A 23,211-nucleotide genomic window follows, 5' to 3' on the forward strand; every position below is an offset into this window, starting at 1 on the left:
TTCTGTTGCAAGCCATTCCAAAATATTGCCTTCCACCAGTGCTTACCCTGATATGTCTTTAAAGCAAGCTCTTCTGTGTGTTTTGTGCCATTTTGTTGACAACAAGAAAGTAATAATTTCTTTCTTATTTTGGATGACTCAGAAGCATTATTAATGTAGTCCTTGATAAATGTATTGTGTGTGTGCAATAGGTGTTCTTAAAGGTCAGCTGTAACCATCCATCTTAAAATAGGCTCAAATTGTAAGCAAATTTTTTTTAAAGAAAAGCCTCTGAATACACAAAACAGTCAGAATCTAGATTCTTCTGTTGGCACATTGGTATCTTGTCCTGAAGTGCTGCATCATGTTTCACTGTAATTAAGACTTCTGCAGAAACTTGTGAATACTGGCTGTCATCTTCCAACTCTATTGTCACATAGTTTTATATTCTCTTAGTAGATCATATTTTGCAGTAAATATGCTTTGGTTAAATACATTTTAGCATCAACATTAGTTCATTTTGCAAATACTTTGACAAGCTGGGCTGCTAGGTTTTCTCACAGAGAGCAAACATTATGCACACAGGCAGATAAGCAAGGCTCTGTTATTCACTTATCTCATGGTAATGCCTTTTACTGGTGAACAGCTCTCTAAGGAATTCACATATATTTATGCATTTACTTAGCCAAGCACCTGTAATGTGGTCCCTGAGCTGGTCATAAACCACACGTTATGCCAATATCTAGAAACACTGCAGTACAATCACAGTAGAAGACATGAAAATAAAATGTTGACAGAGTCAAAAACTTAAGCAAATTAGCCAGAGTTGAAATACAAAAGGATCGCTCCTGTTAACTTTCTAGGACATCATCCTTGAAGGAGTGCTATAACTTGTTGCCTGAAGTCTCCCTAATACATGAGACATTTTTACATGACACTACTCCATACCATAGATAAAAATATGTATCTTGCAACCTTCTTAAATATAGAACCATAGAATTTTAGATTTGGGTTGGAAGGAACTTTAAAGATAATCTAATTCCAACTGCCCTGCCATGGGCAGGGATGCCATTCACTAGATCAGGTTGCTCAGGGCACCATCCAGCCTGGCCTTCAAAAATTTGCAGGGATGGGCCATCCACAGCTTCTCTTGGCAACCTGTTCTGTGCCTCACCACCCTCTGAGTATGCCCTCTTTCAGTTTGGACCATTGCCCCTTGTCCTGTCTCTAGCTGCCCTTATCAAGTCCCTGTCCCTCATTTTTATAAGCCTCCTAATGGTACTGGAAGGCTGCAATAAGGTGCCCACAAAGTTTTCTGTTCTTCAGGCTGGACAATCTCAGTCTGTCTTCATGAGAGAGGTGCTCCATCCCTCTGATGATCTTCATGGCGCTCATCTGAATCTGCTCCAAAAATGTTCATGTCTGTCTTGTGCTGAGAATCGCAGACCTGGATGCAGTGCTCCAGGTGGATAGAGTAAAGGCAGAGTAGAGGGGGATAATCTCCTCCTTCAGGCTGCTGGCCACAGTTCTTTTGATGCAGCCCAGGATACAATTGACTCTCTGGGCTGCCAGGGCACACTGCTGCCCCATATCCAGGTTTTCATCCCTGAGAACCCCCAAGTCCTTCCCCTCAGGGCTGCTCTCAAAGACTCCTTCTCCCAGCCTGTCCTCACGTTTGGAATTGCCTCGATCCAGGTGCAACTCTGCACTTGCACTTGCTGGACTTCGTAAGATTCTCATGGGCCCACTTCTCTGGTTTGTCCAGATCCCCCTGGATGGCATCCCTTCCATCTTTTGTGCCATCTGCACTGCTCAGCTTTGTGCCATCTGCAGATTTGCTGAGGGTGCCCTGGATCTCACTGTCCATGTCATTTATAAAGATACTGAAGAGCACCAGTCCCAAGAGAGAGCCCTGAGGAAAACCACTCATTCCTGGCCTTCACCTGTACACAGAGCCATTGACCACAACTCTGTGGCTCCAACGAGCCAGCCAATTCCTTATCTAACAAATAATCCATCAATTTAATCTATGTCTCTCCAATTTGGAGACAAGGATGTCATGGGGGACTGTATCAAAGGCCTTACAGAAGTCTGCATAAATGACATCTGTTGGTCTTCCCTTGGTGACCATTGCCATTATTCCATCACAGAAGACCCCCAGATTAGTCAAGCCTGATTTTTCATTAGTAAAGCCATGATAGCTGCCTCAGATAACCTCCTTATCTTTTATGTGCCTTAGCATATCTTGTCAGATCATCTGCTCCATGATCTTCCTAGGCACAAAGGTGAAGCTCACTGGTCTATAGTTTCCCAGTTCTTCCTTTCTACCCTTTTAAAAAATGTGGACAATGTTTCCCTTTTTTTAGTCAATGGGGACTTCACTTGACTGCTATGACTTTTCAAATGTGATGGAGAGTAGCTTGGCAACAACACAGAATTAAAGAATCATTGACTAGTTTGGGTTAGAAGGGAACTTAAAGATCATCTCATTCCCTCAACCTGTCTGCTAGGGGCAGGGATACCTTCCATTAGACCAGGTTGCTCAGACCTCCATTCAGCCTGGTCGTGAATATCAGATAGTTCCCTTGGGACTCTGGGATGCATGTCATCCAGTCCCATGGACTTGTGGCTATTCAGCTTCATCAAGGGATCCCAGACATGTTTTTTACTTGCAGTGGGAGGATATTCACTTCCCTTACACACACCCAGAGGATCAGGTACTTCAGAGAATTGGGAAGCCTGACTCCAGTGAAGACTGAGGCAAAATAACTCATTGAGTACCTCAGCCTCCTCTATATCAGCTATCACCAGTTCTCCCTTCTTGTTTGCAAGGAGGTACAAGAAAGTAGATTTTCCTTGGCCTTTTTTTTCTAACCTGTATGCTTACAGAATTCCTTCTTGTTGTTCTTCATGTTCCTTGCTAAATCCTATTCCAGCTTAACCTTGGCTTTCCTGACCCCTGACCCTCTATTACTGTACTCTCCCCAGGTCACTGTCTCTACTTCCACTAGTAGATGTTGCTTTCTTACTCCTTGATTTGAGGAGGTGCTTTAGCTCAGCCCTGTGCTGGTTTCCAGCCTACCTTGTTTATTTCCTACACACGGGAGCAGAGAGCTCTTGGATGCCAGGAAAAGTGGTCTCAAAGCCTTGTCATCTCTGGCCAGCCCCTCAGTCCTTAAGGACAATTTCCCAGGGGGTCTCATTCACCAACTCCTTGAACAGTTGAAAGTTCTCTCTTGTAAAGTTCAGGAGTTTGTCTTTGCTTCTTGTCAGGATCATGCTGCTCAAGGTCACAAACACAAATACAGTCAGGCCCACATGATTTAACTATCAGATTTTTGCTATCTGCTTTGCAATTCATTCCCACTGTACAAGTCTTCTTTTAATGCACAATACTGACCTAAATTTGTGCATCAAAGCAGGGAGGGTCTGGGAGATTGCATGCTCTTCTGCACTGGAAATCCATGGCACTCAACTATTTCACATGAAAATCACCAGTCTGTAAGAAAAACCATGCACCAGATAATATTTTTAATTTTCAAATAAAAAGCACAGGAGCTCTAAGAAGGTAACAGGCAGCCAGTTGACAGGCAGGTGGTGCCCTCTCTTCTAAGTTGTGGTGCTCAGGACAAATCAGGAACTTCTGCCCATCAGAGATGATTTTCTGAATGTGCTGTTGCTGCCTCATGGTTCAGCTTAGCTTCAGTTCAGCTGGCCACTCAGAAACCTGACAGTTTTAAGATCTTCACCACAGACAAGCCAGCCTCTATTTTTACCTTTGTAATGTTGAAAGTTATTGAACAATATCTGCCTGAGCAGATCTGGTAAGGTCAAGCGATATTCAGAGCCCACTTCCCCAAGCCCTAGGCACCAAGCCAATAAACCAAATTCTTCTTCCTTTCTTCTTCCCCCTCAAGAAACTGCACCTAGAAAATTCTAGAGTGTTAGTGTTGGTACCTGCAACTCTTTGTTCAATTATCACTATAAATTGAATTAAAGGCTTCACAGCAGAGGCACTTGGGTAAGACATAAAGGGCACTTGCACACCAGTTCCTGGGCTTGGGACAGTCCAGAGCAAGTGATCCATGCTAAGTGGTCTCTGAGGTTCAATATGGTGCTGTCTGCCACAGTTTCTCAGAGTAATTGCTTTGTAGCTTAATTGCTACCAGTCCTGGGGCAATAGTTCTTTATTTCCAGCCTTAATTTCCTGTTTCCAACCATGCCAGCTGCCTTGCAGTCTCCAACTGCACACCTCAGAGCTCAGCTCTCAGCCTTGCTGCATCCTTCTGGCTGTCCAGGCTGCTGTGGGGTGACCAGGCATGAAAATACCAGCACAGGAGGGATATCAAAAAACTATAAGCCCTACTTTACCATGGAAATGGGCATCCTGTGCCCAGGGTCATGACAGCTATGGACACAACTAGGCCACAAACCTCCTGAAGCAGTGGTAAAACACAATCCTTAGGGTTAGTCCGCTAGGTTGCAATGGTCAAGGGGAGAATGGTGCTTCTGCAGCCACTCTAGCCTTCAGCAATGCATCACTCTCAAGGGGCAGTATTGCTCCTTTGCCCACTAGCATGTCTGTCCCCTGGCTCTATGCAGGTGTTTGTGTGTGGTGTCGTACTTCACCTAAACAGTTCCTGCTGGAGTTGGCCAAGGTCTGAGCAGATGTGCACAGCATGATGAACAGACCCAACCATTTTGCTCAACAGACTGCACTCCTAGGGGACAAAGGAGACCATGTCATGAACAGCATGCACATGGTCACCAACACATTAATTTTCTATCTAGCACTATAGGCAGTGTAATGATGCATGTCATGACAAATTTCCAATTGATGATTAAATACTTTTCTTTAAGGTTACAGGAAAAGTAGTTCTACTGTGTGTGAATAAAAAGACTGAGGAAATATATTAAAGTGACAGTAAATTTTTATTTTAATTTTTTTTAAAATACAAACATACCAAGCTGCATTGATTCTTGGGGCAAGGATATTCTGTACTCACTTGAAAGTAAGTCAGAGAAAAAAAGCTAACATTCCAGTTTGTGATATTCCCAGGAAAGATAAATTATGTTTATACCATTGAGGTTAGTTGTTGAAAGTGATCATAGTAAGTTTCACAAATACTTGTCACTGCCTGTGGTAATTTGTAATTGTCTGTGGATGTCTGTCCAGGAGCCAAATGTCTTCATATGCATAATAAGGAATGCTTAAACAAATGAACACTTTGGAAAGTCTGAGATGTCTTTGCACATTTTTTCTTTTAAAAGCTGTCTAGTGGTATGTCATCATATCTCAGAATGGATAGATATGATGTAGGAGCAGAGTAGACTGCTCATCTATTCCTAATACCTGGTTTACACTTTTCATCTCATTACTACATCCTTAACTGCTAGAAAACCTTTGCTATTCTAAAGCAACAGCCCTCACACATGTTTTTACCTGTTGTTTCATGACTCTTTGAAAATCAGTTAATTATTACTTTTTTCTTCAACTTTCACAATAGTACTTAATGCGTATTTCACATAAACAAGGGAGCACTTTCGGCTACTATGTGCATTCTCTTAACCTGGAAGCAGAGGTCACAGTTGTTATCTTGGTGTGGAAGCTGAGAGAGCTGCCCCACCACACGCCTGTGAGAGAACTTGTCCCATTCCCGTGTGATTTTGTTTTCCCACGTGCAGAACAGAGATAAATAATATTTCTTCACCCTTCTAAAATGTTTTGAGTGCTACGAATGGAAGAGTTAATCAAGGATAAGTATTGATAATTAAATGGTCTGGGTGTTGCAGCAAACAAAACTTGTTACCAACTAACTGGCAGTTTGATGGCAGAAAAGAGAGTAGAAGAGTCTCTCTGAATTTGGAGGCAAGTTCAGAATGAAAAGTTAGAGGGAAACCTGCATGCTATCACCTTCCCTTGTCTAAATTACACCTAACCTCTTGGTGCTCCTAGTTGACCAAAGACAGCTCCATGTGTCGTGAGCTGGAAGAGAAGGTCTGTTTGCCGCAGATACGCCCAGCCTCCACCGACATAAAAGTGTTAACAGTGTCCAAAGCGTTGCACCCCACCTCTAACGCAGAATGCTTAGCCCTTTAGAAGCAGGAGATAGGAAAAAGGGGCACCATAGTTTTCTTTGTCTGTTTGGCAATTAACCATTCACTGGCTTTTTTTGTTGTAACATGCACTTCCTCTCTTGTTTTCATTCAAGCTTTGTGCACCATGGAAATTAATGTGGAGAAAGACAAACAGACAGGAGAGACCAAGATTGTCTCTGCTTCACCTGTTGGCCCAGATGAGGCACATCAAAGAGGATTCAAAGTCTATGATGATGGTTCCAAGGTAGTCTATGAGGTTCACTGTGGTGGCACAGTGGTAGAAAATGGAGTACATAAATTAAGCTCAAAGGACGTAGATGAACTTATTCAAAAAGCTGGACAATCAAGTGTAAAAGGAGGGTATGAAACAATGACTGTGTCAGACAAAAATATGGTAGTCGATGGAAACCTTAGCCATATGAAGGAGCAAATGCTCTTCAAAGAGGCAAAGCTAGAAATGGTACATAAATCCAGCAAAGGACGTGCTGTGAACCCTCAGACACAAGACAAACCCAGTGGTGGTGAAACCCCAGAGCCCAGTGCAGATCAGCCGGTGACAATGATATTTATGGGCTACCAAAACATCGATGATGAAGAGGAAACAAAGAAAGTGCTGGGCTACGATGAGACCATCAAGGCAGAGCTTGTGCTGATTGATGAAGATGACGAGAAGTCACTGCGGGAGAAGACAGTGACTGATGTTTCCACCATGGATGGGAACGCTGCAGAGTTGGTCTCTGGCAGGCCCCTGTCGGACACGACAGAGCCCTCCTCTCCCGAGGGGAAGGAAGAGAGCCTGCCCTTGGAAGCTGCCCCAGGTACACAAAAGAAAAAGCGCTGTCAATGCTGTATTGTCATGTGAACACCTCCTCCTTCCCTGCTCCAGGCAGCTCCTGCTCCATCACTTACCTAGACCTCACTGTACTTCTAACTGCAATACTGTGTACTGGAAGTGAACGCCTCCATTGCCTTGCAGTTGGGTTGCTTTTCTTTCTAGTTCTTCCAGAAGAGGAACGCATGGTTATTTTCCCATCAGGCATACTATTTGTTGTTGGGGAGGGGTTGGGGGCTTTTGGCTTCTTTTTTTCTTTATGTTGTTGGTGATGGCGTTTTGTTTTTTTTTTTTTTTTTCCTTAATACTGCAGAGTGAGAGATAAATGAGAAATGGAACATATGTTTTCATATTTATTTGATTTTTATGTATTTTTTTAATATATATAATGAAAGCACTTTTTATGTTTTTTCTTTAAGTATCTGGCAGGCTTGATCAGATTCCTAGGATTTTGTGGGAGTCTGAATTTCATAGCCACCAGATATGACAGCCTTAAAAAAATGTTACTTCTCCATTTTAAGAAAAATCACACTAAGCATTATTTTATGTATCATATTTTTTATTTCTTGGGGGAAGGCTCAGACCACTTTACTGGTTTGATTTGCTAAAATCAGACAAGCCTTTCCCAAAAAACTGCATAATTTTGGTTTTAGTAGCTTTCCAGTTTAGTTTGCAGTGTCAGAAAAACCCATTAGCCATTTCCACTTATTGGTGATACCAGAAGTGGACCTTAATTATTCTTTCTAGAAAAATGTATGAATGATCATTTTGCCTTATATAAATCTTCCAGATTACAGTATTGTATATGCATTTCAACTCCCGAAATTACAGTTGAAATTGACATGAAAAAAATGCAGCTGTCACACCAACAGAAATGGAGTCACTCGTCAGAGTTACTTACAGTGACTCTGCCAAAGTTCATACATTAAATTTTCCTGCTGAACTCCAGTAGAAGAGGGATGCTGCTTTCTATTTCCCTAGAATATAAATGAACTTTTCTGACAGTCTGACCCTGTTCCTACTGGACTCAGTGGCAAAATTCTCAGTACTGGGAATGGGGGCAGGCCAGAGTTTTCTTTTGTAGTTCTTACAGAAATGTAATTTCTCACAGAGTGTACCTCCAGTGCACCTACACAGTGACAGGCAATTGGATGCTGCCCGGCTTGTCCAGGTAAAACTCGTGTGGAAGCCCACTGGAGTTTTGTCAGAGCAGCTGTTTTAGGAGATCCTGTTGCCACAAGACTAATATTTTCAAAAACTGCTGGTGGTTTTGGATGCTTCATTTTCTAACATGGGGCACTAAAAGATGCCTGATTTCCAGTGCATTTTTCCTCATCTGACCGCTAAAAATCAGGCCTCTTAAAAACAACTAAAGATGAAAATGTAAAAATGTGAAGGCATCCAAAATCAATAGGTCTTTCTTTTTTTCTTGTTCCTTGATTCTTCTAAATGAGAAAGCAGCTAGCTTTTTCATGGTGAGTTATTATGAACTTAATTCTTGTATCACACTGGTTTGGTTTAAGTTTCACTTCACTCATTGTAGTGGAGTTACTCTGGCATTGTAACTACATGAGTGAGATTAAAAATCAGGTTTTATATTTTCTGATAGTGTGAACAAGTACTCAAGATTATTTTGAAGTCTCTTTGAAATGATCAGACTTTAAAAATCAATAACAGCAACTGAAAAAAGAAGTAAAAAAAAAAAAAAAGAAAAAAAAAGAAAACAACAAAAGCCTCTTTTCAGTCCGAGGTGGTTCCTATGATACTTATCTTTTCTTGGATGGTGCTTTTACTGCATTAATTGTTAGTCCAGAGCATCTGATTGAACACAATTCTTGCTCTGTACTCTTTTCTTTCTGTGCCAGTAAAAAAAGACACTTGTTCAGTGGCAGTAATATGAGGCACACTGAAAATCTACATATACAAGAAAGCAAAAGGTAATTCCTATGTTAGGTCACTCAGCTGTCACTATGGAACTGGTCAATGAAACTTCTCACTACTGCCCAGGTGACTGTCAGACAAAAAATCCAAACAAGTAGTAAAAAACCAAGAGTAGTAAAAGACAGTCTCACCTCTTTGACACCTGCAGAAATTTTGCTGACCTCCATATCAGCTGGAGTGGCAGAAATGAATAGACTTCCACATGCTCCCTTTGCCTCCCCTGGAGGCTTTTCATTGGGAGAAGGACCAAACTCACCCAGAGGAAGCTCTGCACATCATTCTTTGACTCAGGCTTAGGTGGTTAAGTTTTATCACAGAGTGGAAGGGCCACAGAGCCTCCCTCATATTCCAACAAAAGGTCTGGTGGCTGCTTGTTAGAAACTAGCAGACTGTTTGTGGTTTTGGCTGAGTTGTATGGAATTTTGGGGTTTTTTGGTTGGTGGTTGGTGGTGGTTGTTGGGTTGGGTATTTTTTTTTCCCTTTCTCTGTTTCCCAGAAATGCTGAGCATTTACAAATCTACACATTTCTTAAAACAAGACACTAAGTTGTGATCCCAATATGGCAGGTGAGGCTGTCCCCGGGCATGTTTAGGAGCACTGCAACACAAAGGGTGAAGCCCTTTCTGTCTTGCATCTACCTGTGAAAGATGTGGGAGCCCAGCATGCTTTGCAATAGTTCTGTCACTCTGGGGCCTGCTTACCTCACCAGTAATACTCGGAAAAAGATCTCCCAGCCAGCTCCTCCTGGCCTGGCCAGACATCTTGTTGCTCACCATCTTTTCCTCTCTAGGTGTGATGCTGCCTTCACAGCCACTCTAACCTCATGGTGTCTTCACAGTCTAATCTTTTTTCCCCTGTCACTCCTGTCGCCATATGAACATTTTTTTTCAAAACTCCAAATTGGGAAATTTGGGGTATCATACTAATCTAACCCATTCTGTCTCTGCATCTCTTGAGCCATGTGCTCCCCTGTCAGACGACCTTCTGGTTCAGCACCAACTCAGCATTTTGGGGATGACTCCCTTAGCAGCCAGCTTTGGGAGATGCTTGCTGATGCTGGGACCAGAACATGTCTGAGACCACTGCACCATCTGAGGCACAGCACGGTGGGGAGATGGTGGCACACCACAGTCCAGAAGTGGCCCTTTAGTGGTTAGAAGTAGAGCACAAGCCTTAAACCTTAAACCTCTCAAATACCAACTGCTCAGTACTTGTAGCTAACATTGAGTGCCTAGGAAGGCCAGTAGTTTTTATCTGTTCACATTAACTCCATGGTTAACAGGCCCCAGAAGCTCCAGGAAAGCTAAAGGTTCACCTGCATAGGGCTGGTCTTTACAGGTCAAAGGCAGTTCCCCATGTGAGGTCAGGAAAAACATGAAATAGAAGCTAATGAGTCTGAAATCACAGGGGCTTAGCTGAAACACACTTACTCCGATCATCCTCCTCCACAAGGGCAGCAGCCATGCCTGGACATTGCCTTGTCCCTTCTAGCCATTAGCCTGAAGGCAAGTTACAGGGAAATTCAGATGCATTAGGCCAGGCTGATGAATGTAAACTGGTTTTCCAGGGATGGTTTGGGCTTTGAAAGGGTTGGTTTTCCCCTTACCCTTGGATAGGAGGCTGCCTGTGAAAATCCATGCACAATTAGGCACAAGGAAAGCAGCCTGCTCTGTGGTCAAGAAGAGAGAGACTTTTATAAGGATCATTATGGTATGCTTTTTTTTAATATTGTTTTAAGCAAAATCCCTGTCTGTTAACTTATGCCATCACATGTACATTTTCAGTTTCAGCATGAGGGGATACGAAAAAGTAGAGTCAGAAACTGGTTCAGTAATAGCATTTTGCAACAACAAACTGCTTGCCTTAATTTTTGTAAGAAAAACAAAGAAAAAACTCTTTTCAGTGTATTTTTTCCTAAAGTGGGAAAAAAGTAAACTAGGAAACTTTTTTATATTTTGTATTTTCTAAGTTTCTATAAACCCAATCTCCATGTCGTCCCTTGTCTGCATTCAGGGACCATTTCTTTTGCAAATCACTGCATTTTACTTCCATTCTTTTTTTTTTTAACAGAAAAACATACAAATCAAAGCCCACAGCACTATGATTAGTGGCTAGGCAATCTCTTTCAATTACTAGAATATCAATACAGAAAGAAAAGAATTACAGGGTTGTTTTCTTTTTTTAATTTCTTGTGGCTGATGTACTGTATGGTATATGTTTACAGAACTCCTCTGGTCTGCCTTTGTGATGTTATCTAAATGAATGACAAAGTAGGTATGATGTGCCATTTGACAGTTTGCCTTAGCACTCTTGGGTTTCCTTCTTTTTTGTATCTTTTATTTCCTTTTTTTTTTTTTTTCCAAAAAATGCAGGCTGTATTCCAAAGCTGTATAAACACAACATTATCTTTCAATCCCCAGCAAGAGAAGTGTGCATAAGCCCTTCTCTGAGAAGTGTACCTCTACCAGTGCAATAGGAGACTTCAGTCCTGCAAACAAAAACATGCATGCCTAATTCTGCTGTGTGTAGACCTGTTTCAGTCAACAGGACTCCTCACAGGAAGAACATTGTAGGAGTCTGCAAGATCAGGGCATGAATGACTGATACAGAGTTTGGGTGTTCCTTATGTTCCTATACAGATTTTATACACTGCTGAGTTTGCCCAAGGTGGTGTGGTCAGAGAGGCTAACTCTAAGCATTGTACTTCTACTGAGAAAAATACAAAACTAAATGGTGCTTAGCATCCGGTAGGATCAGGTCCTGAGTCAGCATTGCTACCATCCATGAGCAAAAATTCAGAGGGGCTTCCCTGACACCTAACATATTAGTCCCCTGCCGTTGTACCTAACTTCACTACTGATTCTTCACACTCCAATTATTAAGATTCCACAGACTAATCTGAGCAAAAAGATAGCATAGAGAGTTGCTAGAGAAATAAAAGGTATTCTACCTTTTAATTTAGTCAAACATCCAAATGGCATACTTGGAAAGCAAGTGGGGATATAATAGAAAATGTAGTATTTTACATTTGTGTATTTTTTTAAGGAATAAATATTTTTGTAATGAGAAACAAACCCTAGATGGGTATTGAGTTTTGGAATATCATCCTTCCCATGACATTGAGCCTTTCAACTTTTTCATACATTTATGACAATGCCCCAATTCTTGGGATCTTTTGTAGACCTAACCAAATTTTTTTCCAGGAAGAAGGATCACAACACTTTTTAAAGAGCCAAGTTAGAAGAGTAGAATCCAATATAACTGCTATAGACACAGCTAAATAATTAAACATGTTTCACAGAAAAAGATGGACCTACACCTTCTATAGCTAGAAAAATTTCTTTACCTAGAAAGCCAACATAGTAGGCAAAAGCTAACTACTTTTGGCAGAGTGGTATGTCTAATAGGAGAAATACATGTTTTGTCATATTTTATCCAGCAATAGATTTCAAAATGCAAGAGATGGTGCCACTGGAAAGAGTTGAACAAAATATTTTAGACAATATTTTGAGTTGAACAAAATATTTTAGGCAAATTTTTCCACATGCTGAGGCATGGATGCTTTCTTTTTTCTAAATTAACTAAGTTTCAACCAGTTCTTGCTGTCTGTTGAAAAGTTTAGGATTTGCTCAGATTGTGTTTCTTGAGCCTTCTGAGCAGCAAGAGTAAATTTTCGTTCTGAGCTTAATAACTGCAGACTATGACAATATTCAACAAAAATATAGACTGTAATGTTTGTATGTAAAAGAGTAAATTCAATAAAATGGCTGAATTTATTCAGTTTAGAATATAAATGCATTGTCACCTAGTCCAAACAATATAAATCCAACTTGTAATATAAACCTCTATTAACTTCACTTGTAAATAGTGACAAGGGTGCATGAAGTTCTTTAAAATGTCCCACTTGTATTTAAAATTAAACAATTATAAAACAGAGCCTTTTTCCTTGTGGGTTCAAAGAGTCTTGCAAAATCTATAGCTTTTTACCTGTGATGGTTGCACTTAGGCTGTTCAGTGGATTAAGAATAGGCCACTTTTCTTAAAGGCAAACTTGTGAAGAATTCTGAGCCCCTTCCTTCAGTTTGCAAAAGCTTCTCTTACTTTGTGGGGCTTTGCTGCTATTGTATTTCAGGGCTTTCCTGCAATTATTTCCCAAATTCTTCTCAAAGGTGGATTTAGGGATTTGTTCTAAGAATTAATCTAATTCAGAAATTGAATTAAAAAACCCTTAATTAAATTTTTAGAATTAGCTAAGTACCTCAAGCTCACCAGTTTTGGTATATTTATACATTTTTGACTTGCACTGATATGTTAGTGACTTGTACCAAAATCTAGACCTTGCATATGTATTCATAGGGTCTGTAAGACCTAAAGATTTGACCATAAGCATAAAATCAAGCATTCGAGCAGTCCTTTTTAATAGGATGACCCAGACAAGTAAAATTAAACACATGCACAAATGTGTATAGGATCTGGTCTTTAAGCAATATGCTACAGGCAAGGCTTATGCTGCTTTAACTGTGTCTTCTTATTAGTTTAATTAGAATTTTAAATGGTGTTGTGAAACTGGTGCACTTTTCTGCAGAGGGTTTTAGATCATGATCTCATTGCTGACTATGTTTGAGGAGACAAACACCCTCCAAGAACTCTCAATATCCCACTGCCTGGAGACAGAGGGGTAAACTTTACACCTCCACACAAACACAACAGAAAAGAGGCAGTGTAACTTTTATTTTCAGATTTCCCTCTCTGCACATCTCTGCCCCAGACTCTGTCTGTCCTCTCTCTCTGGGCTTGTTCTCATTCTGGACACTATGGCTCAAATGATCCCTTTTTCTTCATCCATCTGCTTCCCTTTTTGTGGTCTCCTAGAAAAAAGAGGGGCAAGAAAGGAGAGACCAGATTTATAAAACTCACCTTAGGCCTGCTGGCGTCAGTTCTAAGAAATTATGATATCTTGTCCTCACTATTTGGACATTTTCCCTTATTTTCTTAGATTCTTCAGACATATTTGATATTAGAGGAGCACTCTCCCTCTCTATTCATCTGGCATCCTATGGGTTGCCCACACAGCAAGTTCCATCAAAATCTCACAATTTGGGTAAATCTGCTGTCTCTCTTACTATTCCTTTGGAACACACTATGCCCCTTGAACTCACATGAGCCAGATGTGTCCAGGTACATAAAATATTGGCATCTAGAAAGCAGTTCTTACAGCAGCAGAAGGCAATCCACTCCTCTATATGTCAGGTTGCAGGGATGAAAAAGCCTGGAGAAAATATGTACTTCCCCATAGACTGATCCAGCATGCAAAGGCTTTCTCAGTAAAATTAGCTGCCAAGAATCTACTGGTATCCCTCCAAGATAATATGCCTATTAAAGAAAGCAAACTCCAAAATTAAGATGGTTTTGTGAAACCATATGAAGTCCCAGTTGAATGTGGTGCTTGAGCAACACTAACCTTAAGCACACACTTGAAGTGTAACACATACTGTGCAGGTTAGGGATAGCCTTGAGGATGTGTGAAGATCAGCCAGTATTTATGATTAAGGTGCTACACTGATGATGGTCTCAAATATTGTACCTGTTATTCCTGTTATTTTGCAAGGAACTGCTTAGGGGCAGATACAAGAGAAAAAAATCAGTCTGAAAGCTTTTTCTTTTCCATTGACCAACAGAATCTGACTGCAGCAAAGGTAGCCAAGAAAGAGCATGTCAGAACAAATGCAAAGAACACACTTCTGAAGGTCTTCTGCCCCTCCCACCTACATTCACTCTATAGGCAAAGAATGAGACTTTTTAGGGGTTCAAGAAAATGTTGTGTAAAATGCAGCTTTTATGGTGAATGTAGATTGTGGTTGAGATTTTTTTTTAAGCTTTAGTCTCCCACTTTCTTTGTGAGCTAATGTAAATAAAATCCCATTTTGTTGGGGAAAATCTGCTGTGCTAACACTGGATTAGAATTGCTGGGGATAGCTGCTGTACTTTGTAACCTGAAGTGTACTTTTTTGACTGTTATGTTTTTTTCTTCAGATTAAAAAAATAAAAAAACCAAGAACACTGCCAGCAACAGCCATGCTGTAACTGTGGCTTCTCTTTCTTTTTCTCTGTACAGTATTACTAGTAAATAAATCTGCCTTTTCACTGCGCCTATTTCTGTGTCTTTTTACTGTGTTTCTCTTTACCTACCACTGTTCAAGATATGCTGTGATCTCAAGGACATACTGCACTGGAGCTACCTCTCTCACTAAAAGAATTAAAGTACTAACTCCACAGTTTGGGGGCTTTTTTCCCCTTTCCTCCACTGCTATGTCCTATTGCTGTTATTTTTATGAGATCCTTCATACATATTAACTCATCGTACCTGTTACTGTCTAATTTCCTTTTCCCTTTCCTTCTTCTGTGATACTTTGCCAAGCATATTGTGGACCCTGTTGCTCTAAGATCACATGGCACATTTTCATATTTGCAGAAGAAAAGAAAGATTGGGTTTAGCTAGCAAAGCAGTATGTTCTGTGTGAACTTATTTCCTGACTGAGGGAAGTATTCCGTACAGCATATAGATTTTGTGAGAAAAGAGCACTGAATTATTTAAGGACCGATAAAGTAAATAGTATGCAATTTTCTTTCAGGGCTTATCACAGATAGCATCCTCTCTATATCAGGACTGGAAGAATTTCACCATAGTCTGACTTGCAGGGGGAAAAAAAAAAGAAAAAACCCTCAAGTAGTTTTGTTTGTTGGTTTTTTTTTTTTCCTGAAATGCTGTGTTTACCTAAGGCTAGAACTATGATAGAATGGATAACATAGCTAGGCATCACATGCCTCCTCAGAAATTTAAAAATTCATCTTAAACTCTGACATTTAAGAAATGCTCCACAAATTGCCCATTGCTACACAAGTACCCACCTTCTTCTCCCTTCATCCAGAAGCCATACAGATAAAATGTATATGCACACACATACACACAGAGACCTTTGCAATGTGGTACTTTTTAGCATCACAGAAGGGAAAACGGCCCTGCATTTCTGTTTTATAATTTAGTCCTGAAAGTTTTACAATAGGTGGGTCTTCAAGCTGGTTATTTTCCTAGTTGTTGTGTTCACTAAGAGAAAGTCAATTTGGCTGTCCAAGAAGGTGAATGCTGGGAGAACTGGCATGGTTTTGTCATCAAAGGACTAGAATTGACTCAGCTGAGAGAAATTATTATAATTGTATCAATCTCTTTGATTTTGCACATACCCTCCTAATCCAGAATGTGTGTCAAAATGGCAAAAGGAGGGATCATGAACTTGAGTTAGCAGTAGTGTCTGTGAGAAGACCATGAATTGACAAGGGCCTTATCATGTGCAACTAACTTAGTGCTTGGATGCTTGGATCAGGTACATATTACATCTCTAAGTGCATACCATGGCCTGTGATATAATCTTATTTTCATTCCACCTCACTTAATTCCATAGCCAGGAGAAGATTTTCAGCTGATAATTCCTCTGCTGTACAAAACTGAGTCATCCAAGTAAACACTGAAAACAGACTAGACAATTTTAATATTGCTGCTGTTACTAAGGTTTCAGAAACAAGGTATTTCCAGGCATTTCCCCTTTTAAAATTTCTAAGGAAAAAAAAGGGGGTTGTAATATTTTTAATAAAATATTTAATAGCTGGTCAGATAGCATGACACTCCCCTGAAGCTCATCTGGAGTAGTTCGAAGGTAGTGACTTCACAGAGTAAGGGCATATTCAGCATGCAGGACGCCTCTCAGGTTTTCTTTCCTTTTCATTTATTTTAATATCTCTGTATCGTTCTGGTAGCAGAAGGAAAATAGGTGCTTACTCTCAGAGTTCAATACTCAAGGTGTTTCAGTAATTGGGTGGGTGGTGGGAAGGAAATGGAGTAGCACAGTTTCAGAGAGCCTCTTACTTTTCTGCAAGACCCTCACCACTTGCCCAACTCATATCAACCCTGCAACTATTCTTACTTCACACTATGATATTTTCAAGGTTACATGAAGAAAGCTTTAAGGCTACTAACTGTAAGAATGAATAATAAAAAAGGGTCAAGAATTTAATAACAGGTTTTGCTGTTCCAAGACCTCCATTTGCAGTTCTCATGTGCTGCTCAGATGTCCATTACACTATGCACAGTCACAAATGAATCTGCTGTAACTGCTCTGGGGAAATCCAGGCTGGTCTCCGGAGCAGTTTGCAGAACACAGCATTTTGCACAGCCATGCAGAACATCCTCCACATTTACCTGTGACAGAAAAAACTACCTGCTTTATTGTCACAAGAGTCTAATTGACACAGATCACCTTCTCAGATGAAACAAGGAAGGAGATCCTTGTATAGAAATAGAGTTTGCTATATCAGGCTTGGAGGAAGCCACTTCCTAAAATATAATTCAAAATAAGAATTAAGGGAAAAATTAGCTGGCTGAGAGAGAGATTGGGTCACTCCAAATATGGGCAGGGAGGTATTGTGTCCGTGTACAGACACTGCCATGCAAACCTAGGAACTTGGTTGCCACAGAAAGAAGGGAATTTGCTCCTGCTTTTATATACAGCAGTTCTTCCCGGTGTAAGGAAGCAAGGTCTCTGGACTCACTGAGCACTAATAAAGATGCTGGCTCAGTTCTTGGCAAACATAATTTCCAATTGCTGCTGTTCTGAGCGGCTCAGCATGACCTCACAAGTCTCTCGTCTGCAGATCTACAAAGGTATGTAGACACAACATCATCCTCTTAATTTAGATGGGAAGAGCAGGTACTTAATATCCTCTGTGAGCCCTAAGTTTTTCATGCTTTACATCTGCAATTTAGGATATTTAGCACTATCCTGCCTTGTGCAGATGTGGTGATGTGGCTGTTGGTATCTGTCGCAAGACTACAGGAATGTGGGGCATGCTGTAGGCGCATTGGCTCAGAAGATATCTTCTCACTGCTAAAGTTTTGGGGTGGTTCTGTTTCTAACAGCATTGTCAAACCAGAAAAAAATATAGGTTCTATTGTAACCAAACCCAGCCAGTTACAGCAGTCAAGTATTTGCTGGGAAAGATTGATTTCCATGAATTACGAGAAAAGGGATAAAACTGTAGCACATTTGGTGGCTTGTAGGTAGGAAAACAAAGGGAAAAGAATAGATGAAGGGAAAAAAGGAGACATGCAAAAATGGGTCACTTTCTCAGACGCGACAAATCAGTTCAGCTTCCTTTTCGAGTATTTCCACAGTATGTAATGCATCACTGGCTACACAATCCCTCTGGCTATGGGTGAGTCTGCTCCAGCAATGGCAGCAATATGGTAGCTCTTCTGGGCAGGGGGGAGTCAGATGAGCTAATCAGCCCTGCTGTAAAAGTGGTTATCTATTCACTTGAGCATAACCCTGTGCTAAAATGACTGTACAGTGGTTACCTCTAATCATCATTTCATTGTGGTTTGTAAGCATCCTGTGACTTAAAAGGAAGGATACTTCTTAGTACCATCAGGTTTTGATCATTATATTTCACTAGAGTGTGGTAGATTTATCATTAATTTTAAAGCAAATGAGATCACTTAGCCCTGACAAATTTTTAAGTAGATTGTTGCTGCTCAGTTTTTTGTTGCATTGTAAGATGCTTTTTCTTAACATGCTGTGCTAAATTATAGAAGCATCTTTATTGCTTCAGAAATAAGGGTTTATAGACAAAGGTGGGGTGCTTCCTTCTATTGGCCAACTTAGGCAATTTTATATTTTTTATGGTTGAGTTACCAGATGAGATGGGGTAAAGTAATGAATCTGTTGAATACCACATGCAGTTGCACACTGAGAACAGGGCTGATATCTGGAAAGTCTCCACTGTTGCTATTTCAGTCTGCTTTTTTTTTTTTTTACAGAAGCTGGAGGTCACCAAGGGGTTAGTAAATTGGGAGAGTTAACTAAGATAGATACCACCCTGGGATGAAAACAGCCCTTCACTTAACAGGAGAGAAGTAATTTCTGCTTTTACTTCTACAATTTATGCTGAAATTCTAGTGATTTTTGAGAGTATTTTCTGAATTCACAGCTCATGGAGTCAAATAATTTGAGGCGAGTCTTTGCTGCAATTTAAAAAACAAACAAACAAAAAAAAACCAAAAAAAAACCACCCAAAAAACTAAAAAAACCCTAAAAACCACAAAAACAACACAAAATAAAACAAAGAAAACACAAGAAAACCCACCAAAACCAAAACAAACAAACAACCCCCCCCCCCAAAAAAAAAAAACCACACACATACAAAAAAGAAATGGTAGTTCCTGGGATTCCCAGCTAAGGATGAAAACTGGAAAATACTTGCTCTAGCTGAATGTACAAATTCTTCAGGTCTGTGATACTCTATTTTCTGAGCCCTTTTCTGTGGCATTTATGAGACCCCAATATTCTTAAGTGCTCTTGAATGCAATGAGGAAATGAGACTACGACAAATGGACAAGCTACTGAAATAGTACACACTGTTTAGTTTTTTCACTGATTTTATACATCAGGATTTTGAATTCACAGAGCTGGAAATACTGAGATTAATTTATTGATATATCTTCACAATGTCCCAAACATTTGCTAAATATGAGCAAATCCAGGACCTGTCATGGAGGCTGTTACCTGCCTGTCTCCATTTTCTTCACACATTTTAAGTCTTGCAGAGGAAACACTGGGGCTTAAAGCTCTAAACAGTGTTGGCAGTATTTAAAAGTTTTAATTGAAAGTGAAAATAAAAGGAAACAAGTTATTTTTCTCTCATCCAGCACCAAAATGGGTTCTCCTCTAATCCATAGACTAAAAAGTACTAAACCCAGTTTGATGTGAAAGGACAGCTTTCACAATTTAACAGCTGCAAATATTAGCAGCAGGGCCAACAAGTCCCTTAGAAGAAAGTGCACGTATGATTTTTGGGTCAGAACCTTATCACAAGCCCAGCCAGTGAACTCAGAGTGCCTATGTGGGAAGTGAAAGCAGACTTTTGTCACAGAGCACTAGAAATAAAAGAAAGTATTGAAATTGGTTTGGGAAACCCTTTCTGGTGCAATAATATTTTTAGAGCTAGGTTCCTGACTGCCAAAGAGATTGCAAGATTTAAATAACCAGTTCCAGAAAGCAAAATTCAGGGAGGGGAACACAGGCTTCGATTGCATACCCAGCTTACTCTGAAGAAGTGCACTACCGGTCACCATCAGCACCTGAGAAGCAACTATTTTTTCTTTTATAAAGAAAATAAGTGGCACAAAATCAAAGTGTTTTCACAAAGGGCTCTGCTGTGTGCAGAATTTCAAAATGCAAATCTCTTTACAGCAGCAAAGCAGAGTTGACCCTGCAGTTACACTGCCTGGAGTTCCTGGTATAGTCCAATATTACCCACTATAAAAGCACATGACTCACTGCCCAAGTTACAGCCTTCATTTCATCTGATGTGTTTAGCTATTTTCTATTATGTACAATTATGTTAAGAAAAGTTTTCCCAGAAGAGTTTATAGAAAAGCTATAAGGTTTTTAATAGTAAGCAGTCAGGTTAGTATGTTACTGTAATACAGGTTGCTGAAAGCCATGTTGTTCAAATACGTAATTAAAAAAAAATGTCCAACAGGAAATCAAATAAACTACTTTTAGAGAACAGACCTGTAAAAGATATGTTGGAGAAAAATTTAACCCTCCTACTAGTCTTTGAATCCTCACAAATGTTTTTTGCCATAACAGAAAAGAACTAGCCATGTACTTGAATTTAATAACATGGGAAGCCAAATTAATTTCCATGGATCTGCTTGTACCACCTCATTTCATTAGAGACTTCATCACAAAACCCCAGATAATTTGAAGCAACAGAAGATATGAACCATCCTGTAAAGAACACCTTTTTTGGAGAACAGGATTGTTAGATAGTGCTGGGCAGGAGAGTGAGATAATTATGGAATAAGTTCAAGTTGAAAGCCAGAAAATTTAGGTTAGATATACAGAAGAAATTCTTTGCTGTGAGGATGGTAAGGTTGTGACACAACTCCACAGTAAGGCACTGGAACAGCTTGCCTGGAGAGAAGTTGTAGATGTCCAGTCCTAGTCATTGTTCCAAGCAAAGTTGGATGGGGCTTTGAGAAGCCAAATCTAGCTGGAGTCATAGCAGGGGAGTTGGAACTAAATAACCTTCAAGGTTCTTTCCCACCCAAGCTGCTCTATGGAATGCAATTAAGCGCCTTAAATTAACTGGTCTGTCTCAACCTGCAGTCATGAAGGTCTTGCCTTCTGTGTACTAACCCCCTTTTCTTCTAAGACCTCTGTTTCGCAGAAATACCTTCTTGATTCTCCACTGCTAGTGGGCATGGAAGCCCACCACATATGGTCTCTGCAAAGAATGGGCTGCAGAGATGGTGCTGAGCAGAGAATGAGGAGACAGAAACTTGTTATGTGGTGTTCTGTTTTAAGGAGGCTGAAAACACTCTCAGCATTGGAGAAGAATAAATAATGCTGTTTCAGTGGTGAAAACTAACAAATAAAAACAGATTAAAAGGGGATTCTACCAGGCTGATCCCAAAATGAAACTTTCTGAATTGACCAGTTGTTAAAAAAACACAGTTTGAAGGAAAGAAAAAAAAAAGTAATAATATCTCAAATGTAGTAAAATTATTGCTATGACATTACCAGAAGATTCCCTTCAGTTTTTCTATCCAAAATTATTATTAGCGATTTTAATTATTATTAGTGAAATCTGTGTGATCTTGTTCTTTCAGAGATCTATGTTTTCCCAGAAACTTTGCTGTTCAGAGTCAAAGGGAATATTCTCTTGGCTTCTACGTGAAGCCTGCAGGGATGACATTACAATTTCAAGTCAAGTGTGTCTAATAAGGAAGCTAGCTATGGGCAAGAGACCCACAGCTGTATATTGTCAATACTGGACGTCTTCCTTTTCCTGATGACTGTGGCCAGCTCTCTGATTTTCCCTTCCCTACTGACTGCTGTCTTTTCCCCCTCAGCTGCCTGCACATTTGCACAGCATTCATTTGCGCACTGATGCACCACATGGATGTCTCTGAAGCAGAGACCCAGTTTGATACTGCTGTCAGAAAGGAAGACTCTGGTCTAGTCATGTATTGTCATGCATATGAAGACTAGCACACCTGTTTGACAGATGCTAAAGTTTGTGAAGAAACTTTTCTCCAGAAGTTTGTTTCCAAGAACAAAGATGGGGAGTGATTGCTTTTCCTGGATTCATCATCCCCTGCACACAAATCTTCCAGTGTCATTTGCATCTTGAAACCCTTAGACAATACTGATGTTTGTCGGACTTACATCCAGATATAATGTCTGACCCCAAAACAAATCTTCCCCTTCTCACTTCCACTACATAACATAAACAAAACTCAAATCAGGTAGTAAAGGCTGGGGCAAGAATATAACATGTTTTTGCCAGAAAGATCTTAGCAAAAAAATGTCTTGTAGACTCCCTAGCCCATCAGAACTGGGAAGCAATAGGCAAGTAAAATGCAACCTTGAAGCCAGAAGGTTGCAAACTCTACAAATCTGGTCACTGCTCAAAGTCATGGTCTCTGCATTCCTTACTCAAGTCACCTGAGCTCTCTACCTCAGCCTATCTGCTTTCTAATTTTTCAGATGGAGACACTTTTCATCTTAAGATGAAATGTGAGTGCTAATTAGTGATTATAGGGACTATCTCCATCAGGCTGTACAGCAGTTTTGGTGCCTTCTGCCTGTAGAAATAATTAACACTAATTATAACTGAGTTGTCGGAATCTGTGGGTATTGATGATTCTGAGATTGTAGAAAGTCTCTGTCTTTCTGCCCCGTTGCCAAAGAAGAAGCCATAATTTGTCTGCGCTGTTTTCAAGGTTGTTTATTTTTGCTTATCTCTGACATGTTCTGCTGCGCTGCCGCAGGTCTGTCCTGCAGGGCAGTGTGCGGGGCTCTGCCCCTCAGTGGGATGGTACAAACATTATATACCAGAAACTACGTGTGCTATATTTACAATAATATGCCAATATCTATCATCTACGTTGAGCAGTGTGTTCCCAGCCTAAACCAATAGAAAAATGCCAACACTACAGTGAAACATGGAGGGCATGAAAGAGGAAAAGGACAAGACACATCCAGTTTCCTCCATCTTGTCCCCTCTGAACCCCTAATCTAGAAACCTAAAATTTTACTTTTGCACCCGTGACACACTTAATTATTACTTATATCAAACACTCAGAGTTTGTAATTCATCCTGTAAGATTGAAAACTCTTTTCCATGGACAGAGATCAGAGACAGTGTCTCTCGGGGCTCTGTACAGGGGGGTTCCTGACCCCCTGCCAGGGTCCCAGACCTGCCAGGGCAGCCAGAGGGAAGCCCCGGATTCCCAC

General features: G+C 40.4%; 1 protein-coding gene across 8 annotated transcripts in view; it reads left to right on the forward strand.

Annotated features, from left to right (window-relative positions):
• PALM2AKAP2 (PALM2 and AKAP2 fusion) overlaps positions 1-23,211 on the forward strand; it is a 272,907-nt gene that overhangs the window by 117,398 nt on the left and 132,298 nt on the right. For 5 of the 8 annotated variants that reach the window (XM_030257290.4, XM_030257287.4, XM_030257288.4 and 2 more), the window contains one exon: positions 6,192-6,896. The exons of 2 other annotated variants lie outside the window; for them this stretch is intronic. In XM_030257290.4, the coding sequence (XP_030113150.4) occupies positions 6,192-6,896 (705 nt within the window). Of the gene's footprint in view, positions 1-6,191; positions 6,941-23,211 lie in introns of those variants that run through there. One more of the 8 variants, NM_001204209.1, reaches the window with a different exon arrangement.

This window comes from Taeniopygia guttata, chromosome Z (assembly GCF_048771995.1).
Source record: "Taeniopygia guttata chromosome Z, bTaeGut7.mat, whole genome shotgun sequence".
Lineage (NCBI taxonomy): Eukaryota > Metazoa > Chordata > Aves > Passeriformes > Estrildidae > Taeniopygia > Taeniopygia guttata.